At 44.6% G+C, this 12,188-nt stretch overlaps 1 protein-coding gene across 5 annotated transcripts in view; it reads left to right on the top strand.

Moving 5' to 3' along the window:
- TXNL4B (thioredoxin like 4B) overlaps nucleotides 1-12,188 on the top strand; it is a 176,331-nt gene that overhangs the window by 56,417 nt on the left and 107,726 nt on the right. For all 5 annotated transcript variants that reach the window (XM_078657769.1, XM_078657766.1, XM_078657768.1 and 2 more), the window contains exon 2: nucleotides 10,661-10,828. In XM_078657769.1, the coding sequence (XP_078513895.1) occupies nucleotides 10,697-10,828 (132 nt within the window). In that variant the 5' untranslated portion in view covers nucleotides 10,661-10,696. The remainder of the gene's footprint in view (nucleotides 1-10,660; nucleotides 10,829-12,188) is intronic.

The following is a 12,188-nucleotide window of genomic DNA, read 5'->3' as shown; positions in this document are numbered from 1 at the left end:
TGCTAAGCACAGTGGTCGTGGGGACTGATGTTGTCTTTGTTGAACCCACCGTGGTAGGCAGTGTGTTCCCATGGTGGCCAACTGTTGAGATCTGCCCAGTTGTGCTAGGCCGGGCGTTGACGTCCAGTGCTTCAGGAGCTTGTTGGTCACTGAGGGCTTCTTGGTCTTGGTCTTGGGAGGGACTCTGCTGACTTTCCTCCGTCCACTCTGCAGCAGTTGGATTTAAATGGAGATGAAAGTTAATGGCAGCATTTATGTGTGTACATCTAGGGCATTTGTGTCTAGTCCATTGCTGAGCTGAAGAACTGCTATCTGTAACTAGTGACATAAATCATCTTTGACATTGAAAATGGAAATCTGCAATTATTTCATATAATTTTTTCAAAGTTGAAATCCTCGGTCTCTGGAATTTGCTCTTTTCTCAGTGAGTTTTCAACAGTTACCTACACTGGCAGGGTATGATTCCAATGTGTATCTGTGCGTGGAATAGGCAAATTGTTTGCTAGGTTATAAACAATGACTTTTGATTAATCACTTTGTTCTCAATTAACATTTTGGAATGGGCTCAGTTGGCATTGTAGATCTGAGTGTTTTGTTTGGCACACATTTCTTAGTGTATAGTTGGGTTATTCTGAAGCTCAGGCCAACATAGCTCAGGCACCAAATACCTATAATACCTACCTCATAGTGCATTTCTGTACATTTCTCAGTGTTACAGTGTGGATAATTATGAATAATCCCGTACTCTGAAATGGTCGGACAAGGGGTTTTATTTAAGGGTATTCTCTAAATCAGCATATAATTATTGATATTAAGAGTCTCTTCATCAGTCTTGTTGACAAGGCGTCTGATTCTCTCCTTCCTGCGTTTTCTTTTCCTCTGTCTCTTTGCCTCTCTCTCTTTGCAGGGTCCGATTAGTGCAGGCTCATGTGGTTAAAACAAAAAAAAGGAACAAAAAAGAAAGCGAGTGTCACCATACTCTCTATTCTCTTGACTTTCTTCAGGGAAAGGAGTGCGTGGTAAGAACACCACAACCGTCACCAAGTGATTTAAAGCCCCAGTCGGGAGCCTTTGAGCATCTCGTTTACACTTCTAAGTCCTCCCTCCTCTCTACGTGTGCAGAGTACCTTATTATCTGCCACATCCCCCTTTGAGATCCACCCGCATATATGGATACTTACCTCTGACAACCACACTCTTCCGGGAGTGTGCCTGGTTGGTTCGTCGTGCCGGATGGGGGTCTGGCTCCCCTGTAGTCCCTCCTGAAGTTCCTGCTCTTCTTTCTGGAGCGCTGATGGCTTCGGCGTTGGTAGGGTCGGCAGTCACTCTCACTTTCTCTCGGGATGCCTTCCAGGACTCCCTCGGGCTCCCTGTCGGATCGGCGCGTCCTTCTTCCGGAGTGACAACGAGGTTCTATTCCTGTCTAGCTCTTAAAGGGGCTGCGTCTTCAGTGAAGCAAGATCCGATTGGTCCACGTGATGGAGTCAGCTGGCTTGATGGCTCCAGGAAGTGTTCTTGGTTAAAGGGGATGTAATATTCTTGTTCGGGGGTTCCCCACGGTGCCTGAAAAGAAAGAACAGGGAAGATACAAGGGGATAATACGTCAATAGACACGTTGTCTGGTTGAGTGCGGTCGAGTCCCTCGTGACATATCTCCCCCCCTAGACAGTTTACAATCGGGGAACTGACTGACACGGGATAGAAAGTTGGCATTGGCATCGAGTTTACCCTTTCTGTGCCTGACTTCGAATGTTAAAGGTTGGAGGGAGAGGAACCACCGCAGAATTTTGGCGTTGTTCCCTTTGTTACGACTCAGCCATTGGAGAGGAGCATGGTCTATGTATAAAATAAAAGGTGAACCCTCAAGGTAGAAACACATCTTCTCTACTGCCCATTTAACACCCAGACACTCCTTTTCAATGACAGGGTAGTTCTTCTCTCGGGGTAATAGTTTGCGACTTATAAAGGCTAGGGGTTTCTCAGCGCCCTTGTCGGTTAATTGGGGAAGAACGGCCCCCGAACCTGTGTCAGAAGCATCGGTTTCTAGGATGAAAGGTTTTCTGAAATCAGTGATGTTAAAACCGGACTGGATGTAATAGTCTGTTGTAGGTCTTGAAAGGCCTGAATGGCTGATAAAGGGGTTGTTAGGAGATCGATTTCGCTAACATTCTTTTTTAGGAGATCAGTCAGAGGTGAGGCGATCTCGGAATAGTGAGGAATAAAGCGACGATAATACCTGAGTAACCCTATGAATGCCCTGACTCCTTTTTTGGTAGTGGGAATTGGAGTATTGGCAATGGATCTATCTTTTCTTGTTGGGGTTCTATTAAGCTGTCTCCCAAGAGGTATCCCAAATAGCGGACTTTATGATATGCCAGTTTGGACTTCTTGGAGTTAATATGTAGGCCGGCTTCTTGCAAGGCTTTGAAGACTTTTTTGCAATGGTAAAGATGTTGTTCCCAGTCTGGACTATATTTTACGATGTAGTCAAGGTACGCAGATGCGAACCCCTTGTGATCTGGCAATACTATGTCCATAAGACGTTCAAAAGTGGCCGGTGCTTCATGAAGTCCGAAGGGAAGAACTGTAAATTCATACAGGCCAGAGTGAGTGGAAAAGGCAGTTTTGTGCTGGTCTTGTGGGAAAGTGGAACCTGCCAATATCCATTGGTTAAATCTAAGGTGGGTATAAACTTGGCTTCCCCAAGTTGTTCGATTAATTCGTCTACTCTAGGTAGAGGATAGGAATCAAACTTAGTGATAGAATTTACAGCCCTGAAATCTAAGCAGAATCTTACAGACCCATCAGGCTTAGGTACGAGAACCACAGGTGAGGACCAGTTGCTTTTAGAGGGTCGTATGATACCTGAGGCGAGCATACTTTGTATGTAGTCTTCTATAGCTTTTTGACAGGCTGCTGGAATACGATATGGTCGTTGTTTTATGGTTTTGCCTGGTATTGAAGGAATAGTGTGTTCTATCAAGTTGGTTCGCCTGGACTATCAGAAAAGATAGAAGAAAAAGAAGAGAGTAAGGTATCGAACTCTGTTCTTTGTGTTTTAAACAGTGTGTCATTTATATCTAGTTGGGAAAGAGTGGTTGTGACTTGGAGTTACCATTAGGGTGTTTTTTGGTAGTGGTCGTAGCCATTTTTTAAGCAAATTGATATGAAATATCTGGGTTTCCTTTTTCCTAAGGCGAAGACGGTATGTCGTCAGTCCTATTTTTTGGATGATCTCGTAGGGTCCTTTCCATTCGGCTCTGGTTTTAGGAAGAGAGGATGGTAAAAGTACTAATACCCAATCATGTACCTGAAGATGTCGCCACTTTTTACCCTTATTGTAAAAATGTTGCTGTCGTCGCTGAGCCTTCTCTAGGTTGTCATGGGCAAACTCTCGCAGTTTGGACAGACGGGTTTTTAGCCTTTCAGAATAGTCAAGGAAGAGTTGATTCTCCTCAGGTTTTTCTCTTTCCCACGCTTCCTTAGTCATTTCCAAGAGACTACAGGGCTGTCTTCCGTACAAGAGTTCGAATGGTGAACACCCGAGACTACTCTGTTTTTGACAGCGTATGACAAACAAGGCTAGAGGGAGCAATGCATCCCAGTCCTTTCCTTCTATTGCCATCATCTTTTAAAGAGTCATTTTGATCGTAACATTATAGCGCTCACAAAATCCGTCTGTTTGGGGGTGATATACCGATGTTTTTATTTGGGTAATGTTCAAAGTTTTGCATACTTGTCCCATTAGACGTGACACGAATGGTGTACCTTGATCTGTAAGGATTTCACGGGGTAATCCTACACGTGAGAAGAATTCTATCAGTTTTTCACAAATGGCAGAAGAATTAGGGGTTCGTAAAGAAAATGCTTCTGGGTATCTTGTGGCATAATCAACAAAGTCAAGGGCTTACTGATGACCTTTCCGTGAATTTGGCAGGGATCCTATGGGATCCATACACACACGTTCGAATGTTTTTTTCTTTTGGCATATCTCACATTTTTTACAGTATTCTTCGATTTGAGCATGTATACCTGGGCAATAAAAATTATCTAATATATGTTGGCTGTTTTTTGGGGAACCAATATGGCCTGCTAATAAATGACTGTGGGCGAAAAACATGACCTGTTCTTTGAAGCTTTGTGGGACAAGTAGTTGCTTGGGAGACGTTGGTGTTCCTTTCCTATAGAGTAGATCCTGTTCTACTAGAAAGGAGGGATAGGTGGTGGATGGAACCAAGCCTGTTTCCAAGCTTCTTGAAGAGTAGGGTCATTTTTCTGGGCATATCGGAAATTGTTATCCCCCTCCCATGGGGCCTGTGTTAGAGAGGTAGTGGAAATGTTTTGCCCCTCTTTTAATTTATTACGAAGGAGTCTCATGAATTTCGGATGATCAGTGCCTAGTATGAGTTTTTCGGGTAGATTGGGTAAATCCCCTACAGTGAATTGTAGGACCCTTCCGTCCGGCAATCGTACATCTACGAGGGCAGCTGGATATGATTTAACATCTCCATGTACGCACCTGATGGGTATTTGTCGGTCGTTTATTATATTTTCTGGTCTAACTAGGGAACTCTGAATCACCGATTGTCTACAACGCGAATCCAGCAATGTTTTTATACAAACTCCCCGATAACTAAACTTACATAAAATGCTGTACCCATCTCCTCAGTATATAGGACATCTCTTAGGAGGTAACTGACGTCCATCGGCTCTTCTGTGTTCCTTTTCTGGCGGCAAAAACGAGCAATATGACCCCAACTACCACATTCAAAACATTGAGGCCCTTTTACTGGTAAGGGTTGAGGTTTTGGGGGGCGGGGTTTTGTGGATCTCCAATTGGATCCTATTGATTTTCTTTTCAGTGTTCCCGGATCCAGAGCGTTGGTTTCTTTCTATCTCCCAAGGAGATGATTTGAGTTGGGCTCTGGAATATGTAGTAGCCATTTCTACGGCTTCTTCTACCGAAATATGTTTGTTGTTTGAGCCATCTCTGAGTAGGGTAAGGTAGGGCCTCCAAGAACTGTTCAAGATAATTGAGGACATTATCTCTTCTTTTGTTCACTCTTGGGGTTTTAACCATTTATCGGCTGCCGTTTTTAATTTATGGAAGAGAATTTTCAGGGTATCTCCAGGGCTTCCTTTCTCTTTCCGAAAATGGACTCTATATGCTTCTGTGTCTAGTCCAAGATGGTCCAAAATGATGTCTTTCATCGTACTATATGGTGTGGTACCGGTTGGGTTGGCTGCCTGGTATGCAGCCTGGGCCTCTCCTGTTAATAAGGGGGCCAAAAAGAAAGGCCATTTATGTTCTGGCCACCCTGATGCTCGAGCGGCCCATTCAAAATTAAGCAAAAAAGCGCCTGGTTCCTCTCCTGCACTATACTTCTGTAGGGGTATGGCAGGAAAAGCAGTTTGGGCTCCTGGGTTGTTAGGAACAAGTTTGGTGGCATTGTCTTCTTTGTCAGATATCCTATATAAGTTTTCGAGGTGTTGATTAATGGTCCTGCTGAATAGTTCCCTATCAGCTTGGGCTGATGACATGTGTCTTTCTACAGCCCACTCTAATTTCTCCTGACCTTGCATGCGTTTTTGGATGAGGTTCTCCATTATAGCAGTCTAATGAAATTATCCCACTTCTGACATCGAGTGTGGATAATTATGAATAATCCGTACTCTGAAATGGTCGAACAAAGGGTTTTATTTAAGGGTATTCTCTAAATCAGCATATAATTATTGATATTAAGAGTCTCTTCATCAGTCTTGTTGACAAAGCGTCTGATTCTCTCCTTCTTCCTGCATTCTCTTTTCCTCTTTCTCTTTGCAGGGTCCGATTAGTGCAGGCTCACATGTGGTTAAAACAAAAAAAAAAGAACAAAAAAGAAAAAGCGAGTGTCACCATACACTCTATTCTCTTGACTTCAGGGACAGGAGTGCGAGGTAAGATCACCACAACCGTCACCAAGTGATTTAAAGCACCAGTCGGGAGCCTTTGAGCATCTCGTTTACACTCATTAGTCCCCCTCCTCTCTACGTGTGCAGAGTACCTTCTTATCTGCCGCGTCCCCCTTTGAGAGCCACCCGCGTATACGGGTACGTACCTCTGACAACCACACTCTTCCTGGAGTGTGGCTGGTTGGTTCGTCGTGCCGGATGGGGTCTGGCTCCCCTGTAGACCCTCCTGAAGTTCCTGCTCTTCTTTCTGGAGCGCTGACGGCTTCGGCATCGGTAGGGTCGGCAGTCAATCTCCCTTTCTCTCTGGATGCCTTCCAGGACTCCCTCGGGCTCCCTGTCGGGTCGGCGCGTCCTTCCAGAGTGACAACGAGGCTCTCTTCCTGTCTAGCTCTTAAAGGGGCCGCGTCTTCAGGGAAGCAAGATCCGATTGGTCCACGTGAATGAGTCAGAAAGAACAGGGAAGATACAAGGGGGTAATACGTCCATAGACACGTTGTCTGGTTGAGTGCGGTCGAGTCCCTCGTGACATACAGATTTCATGTTGAATATTTGAGTAGCAAGATGGCTGCCAGGTGAGAAGGGTGTTGAGGAGTGTAGCATGCCGGGTGGTGGGGAAGAGACAAGGCCTCATGTTACATGTAGACATTTGGGTGTGACTTTGTCAGTGGATGAGAAGAGTTCAGCTACTTGAGTGGTGTTAGTTCAGTAGCAAGATGGCTGGCAGGTGAGAAGGGGGGGTGAGGAGTGTAGCATACTGGGTGGTGGTGAAGAGAGCAGGCCTCGTGGATGTGGTGAAGGTGACTTACCTTTAGCAGAGGCTGAGAAGAGTTGGGCTTCTTGAGTAGTGTTCGTTCAGAAGCAAGATGGCTGCCAGGTGAGAAGAGGAGTGAGGAGTGTAGAATGCAGGGTGGTGATGAAGAGACAAGGCCTCATGGTAGATGTAATTATTTGTCACTTTACTGATTAGTATTGTACCATAGCTGTATGTTGTACAGATCTTTGATTTGACACACATTTACATGAGCCCACATTACATGCTTCCATTCTTGTAGGATTTGATGCAGCCCTTACAGACAGAATTGGAATATGATACAATTTTTGCAATGTATATCTCTGTGTAGTTAGCAACAATATTATTTGCCACATAGAAACCAACTTTTGAGATAGATTGCAAATGCCATGTTCATGGAGTAGATGTTAATGAGGACGGAAAAGGCCTATTTGATAGCAGGCAGGATTTTGTGATATTGTGTCAGTTCTTGTAGTATAGCTTACCAGAGTCCATGCCTCCCTGTATTCCTTCCAAGCCCTCAGGGAGAAGGATGGCCAAGGCCTTGTAATCCCAGGGCATGAGTCGTAATGGCGAGCTAGGAGGACCACCATCAGTTTTCTGTGCCTCCTGGGGGTGGTCGCTGTACTTCTTACGAACCTTCTTCTGGAGGTCGTTCCACCTCTTCCTGATGTCCAGCTGTGAGCGCAGGGGGTTTCCAATAGCATTCACACTGTTTACTATCCTCTCCCACATTTCCGATCTCATAATGTGAGGACTATGCTGGACTTGGAGCCCAAACATTTGGGGTTCTACTATAATGATTTCATCCACCTTGGTTGTTCATTCCCTTTCACTGAAGGCTGTTTTTGGGGGCCATAGTGAGAGGAGAAATAAAATGTTAGGGTAGTGAGTTCAAAGAAATATTTGAGGCGGGAATAACGGCTTAAGTTGTGCAAATACAAGTGAAAAAGATAAGATTGGAAGGATTAATTATAGTTGTGCTAAAGGAGGATGCTCTGTCTTGAATGGCAAAGGATGTTGGTCAAGTTAGGGGGTGTGTTTTATAGTGTGGTTTGCAGGCGTGGCCACTTGTGACGAGATTTCCGATGTATGGTATTTGAGTCCAACCAATAGGTTTTTTTTGCTGTCGATTTTTTGGTTCCTCGCACATTGGCTATAGACCACCTTTGAGCAACCGCTGTTGGCTGTCCACCGCTGTGAGACTGTCCATGTCACTTTGTGCTCGTAATACACTCTATGGTGGATACGCTATCCTGGCAGTGTCCGCAGTCTCACCACCAACAAATCAGCCTGCCATGGGTCTGCCGCTGAACTACTGACAGGGTCTCGTGGGCGACGGTGTGTGTATGGGACTGCTCAAATCTATGACTGGCGGTTGTCTGCCAGCACAGCAGCGGCGTGGAGTAGACATATGCGGTACTCTGGCAGTTGGACCGCCAAACTCGTAATCAGGCCCATAGTGTGTTGAAGCAATGTGGTTTTTAGCTTGTAGTATTCAATAAACAATAGAGTTACAAGTTCTCCATCACATTGTGTCTATACTCAACAAGATGCCTATCTAGAAATGATATAACTATATTAAACAAGACCTACACACCTGGAAGGCCAGCTCTCTCAGCATTTGCAAGCGTTGCAGGAGCATGAAAGTGGAGATGCTCTTTGCATCCTTAGTGCTTCTACTGGCAAAGCGGTGCATAACTATGCACTGGAAGGCACCGGGGGTCCCCCTCTAGCGGCATGGGTGGGAGCGGTCAGGAAATAGTGCGCAGCAGAGGAAGAGGTACTCCGATCAGAAGAAGTTAAAGGAGCCCGTAAACATCCTATATCTATGTCATGGGCCATGCTACTTCATTCCTTTGTACAGGAAACTAGCGCCAGAATCCCCGGCTACCCATTCCCCGGTGGTGCACACAACCCCTGCGTCAACTCAGGGTAATTTTTAGAGGGGTTAGGAGCTTGTTGGGGTCAAGACTGACAACCTTGAGTGGGCCATAGATGCTATACTTAATGCTTGCCCTCCAAACTCTTCCCCCCCCCACCTGCGCATCCCTAGCTAAACACCATGCCATAATGCAATACCCAGGCGGCCAACACCCAGCGGAGCAAAGTACGACAGTGTATCCCAGTTCTACCTCCCCGTTCGTTCCAGTGTCTGTCATTACTGGCGCATAACAGCCCCATAGACATGGGGCTAATAATGAGAGTGCACATCACATCCCAGTACAAAACACAGACTACCTTGCATGAATGCCAGTAAAAATGATTTTTTTTTAAAAAATAACTATGCTAAACAATGTTCTGGAGGCGAGTGGTAGTCGACATAGCCAGAACTACACATTTAAACCTAGTTCTGTCCCCCCAGTGTAGTCTCTTAGGTGATATATAGCGACCAAAAGGCAAAAAGATATCATATAAATGTCTACAGCTGGTGCTAGTCTTAGCGAGACGTAGGGTTGCAATCACCTGGACGGGACAAAGAGCACCAGAGATTGCTCACCAACACAAAAATGGGTCGAAATGGACGTTGGCGGAACAGGCCCACATGAAACTTAGCCGGAGAGAAAATAAGGTGCAGGTTGACTTAGTTGACTGGTGAGCCTTATGTGACAAGCTCATAGCTCCGGACTCTGAATCTGCTTCCTCAGACTGTGATAGCAAAGACGACAGGCGGGTTGACACACAGATGGCACAACAAAACCCCTTTGTGTTGAGGGCATAAAATGGGACATGACTGCAGGCTATGTGCTGACCTCCCTGGGGGGAAGTGAGAGGCTCAAGTATGATTGGAAAATGTTTTTGCAATGTCAAGATATAAGTGTAATGTACCATCCACAGTGCATGCTTCTACCTGCTGTTTTTCTGTTGTAATGTTTTCTAAAACTAAAAAAGGTTTAAAGAAACAGCTATATTAAACGAGGCAAAAAAAATAGTATTCAAATATGGTGGCCTGATGGTATTGGCTTTGCCAACGCATGCACAAGTATTGACAAAGCCTATGCTAGTATTGGCAAAGTGAGATTTATTGGGTTTGTCAAAGCTTGGCCTTCTATGTTGTATGGATTTTCTGAGAGGAACACATACTGTTGATGGCAGTGCTATGTCTGTTCTGATGTACATGGCATCCTGCAAGGGATTCTTGCATTTGGGTTATCTTTTCTGCACCTGATTTGTGTGTGAGAGAGAACATGCCACTAACTGAGCTGTGCTATACCTGTTATCTGCGATTGTTGTATGCTTGCGTAGCTGCTGGCTATATTGCGCCTGGTGCTTTGGATTATTGACACTTAAGAATCTTTCAGAGTACTGATGCTTAATAGCTTGGCTTGGTCAGTGTTTGCTCTCCAACAATTTCAGTCTTTGCTGAGGGCATTCTTGGTTCTGCTTGATGTATTTAATACATAACTCTAAATGGTTGTGTTCACCCCACCCCAGAGTTACAGATACTAAATACCAGTGTCTCCAGGGTCAGGGGAAATTGGTGTCCATTATGAGGTTGGCCGTGGTGGTCCATAAGAAATAGTTTTTTTAGGGAATCAGTAATTCTGGGTCCAATTAACCCGGTAATACCCCATTCCACAACGCGGTTTAGCCTGGGGTTTTCAGCAGTTTTGAACAGCTAATATGTCTTGGGTTGGGGTCTTGGAGTAAGGACAGTCCCTGGGTGATTCAGCAGACCTCATCTAATCTACTCAGTAACATCCCTTACCAGCTCCATCAGGATTCATGGGCCATTTGCATTGAGGTCCTCAGTATATTGCCTATGATTTTGAGCTCTACTTTGCTGTTCGAAACCCTGATTTTGTTTTGTGTGGTTTGACCATGCACTAAAATAGGTGATAGTAGGTTCTACCTGATTTCTGTGGCATTGACGTTTCGTAAATTAAATTAAGATTCATATGTTTAATTTCTTTTTAGGTTCAGTAGAGCATTCTGGATGCAGTTTTGATCAACATGAGTTTCCTTTTGCCCAAGTTGACAAGCAAGCGCGAACTAGACCAAGCCATAAAAAGCACTGCAGAGAAAGTGTTGGTTCTCAGATTTGGCAGAGATGATGACTCTGTTTGTTTACAACTGGATGACATTGTAAGTACATTTTGTCTTTTTTGTTTGTCTTGCAAAACAAAGTTTCGAGAAATTAATGCAAATGATAATTAACTTTTGCGATTCAGGTGATTTTTTCAAATTTCCCATAGTTTATCCTGTATATTGTTCTAAACAAAAAGGCAATGCAATAAAAAACTGGTGGTGGTGGGCAAGCTGTCACCTTTACGGTCGTAAATAGGGTGCACAATATCGCACAATAATTAGGAAGGACATGTTCTACACTGAGACAGGGTGGACATTCAGTTGAAGGGACGAAAGGACATATTATCGGAAGAGGGGGAATGATGGAAACAATATCTTGGTAAAAGGCAATATTAGTCACTTTTTCTCTGGTAGCAACCTCCTTAGCCTTGGTAGCACATTGAGAAGTAGGAATTTAGAACTCCAACACATTTTTGGGTGTTTTTTTAAAAACTGCACAGGATGACGCTGGTAGATGAACAGCTGTTGGTCTCAAAGTTTACCAACAAAGGATGGCAATAGTGTCCTATTTTGGTCCTAAACTGCCAATCCAGGTCTTTCCTGGACCGGAAACAAGCATCCTGGGGCAGGGTGTGCCCATACGTGGCTCCCTTTCTCACTTTGCCACTGGATTCAAGCTAGCCTGGCTGATGAGGGGTGTTATGCCTGTTTCCGGTCCAGGGAATACCAGGACCGGCAGTTTGGGCTGGATTGTTCCCATGAGGAGCAGGGTCAAGACTGATTTGCATATGACTGGGTCTGAACTGGGATGGTGAAGTGAGCTAAAGAACGATGATGTATTCAACCCAGATTTGGGACTGGGGGTAAGTGTCTGAAAAGTTTCAGCACTCCGTCCATCATCTCCTTGTGTTTGCTTAGATTTGTTGCCCAGCTATTTGCACCCATTTGCCCGTCTCAGATTCTCCTGTTTAGTATTCCACTTTCTCTCCTGGTTTATTCTTTATTCTTTATTCTGGGGAGAGGAGTCGGCCTAACGGCTAGGGTGGTAGACCTCGAATCTGGGGAACTAGGTTCGAGCTCTGTAATGACAATGAACATCCTGTGATTCTGGGCAAATCACTTAATCTCCCCATGCCTAACAAAAATGAATGTCCTCATGTAATGCTACTGGTGCTATGTAAAGCGTTCTGATACCCGATTCGGGTCAAGTTTGCTCTATATAAAACTCTATAAAATAAAAAGAGATAAAAAATCTATATAAACACAGACAAACACACACACACCAACACACTTTTTTTGCACAGCTTTCCGTTAATTTCATACAACATTCTTCAATCGTTCTAATGTATAATTGGCTAATTCAAGTGGTAAGACAGTCTGTAGGCTGAGCTTCCAGAGCAGAAATCTGTGTTAGCTG

The sequence above is a fragment of the Lissotriton helveticus genome, chromosome 8, assembly GCF_964261635.1.
Source record: "Lissotriton helveticus chromosome 8, aLisHel1.1, whole genome shotgun sequence".
In the NCBI taxonomy this organism is placed as follows: Eukaryota; Metazoa; Chordata; class Amphibia; order Caudata; family Salamandridae; genus Lissotriton; species Lissotriton helveticus.
Note: the sequence above shows the minus strand (reverse complement) of the source record. Positions and strands in the feature narration are given on the sequence as shown.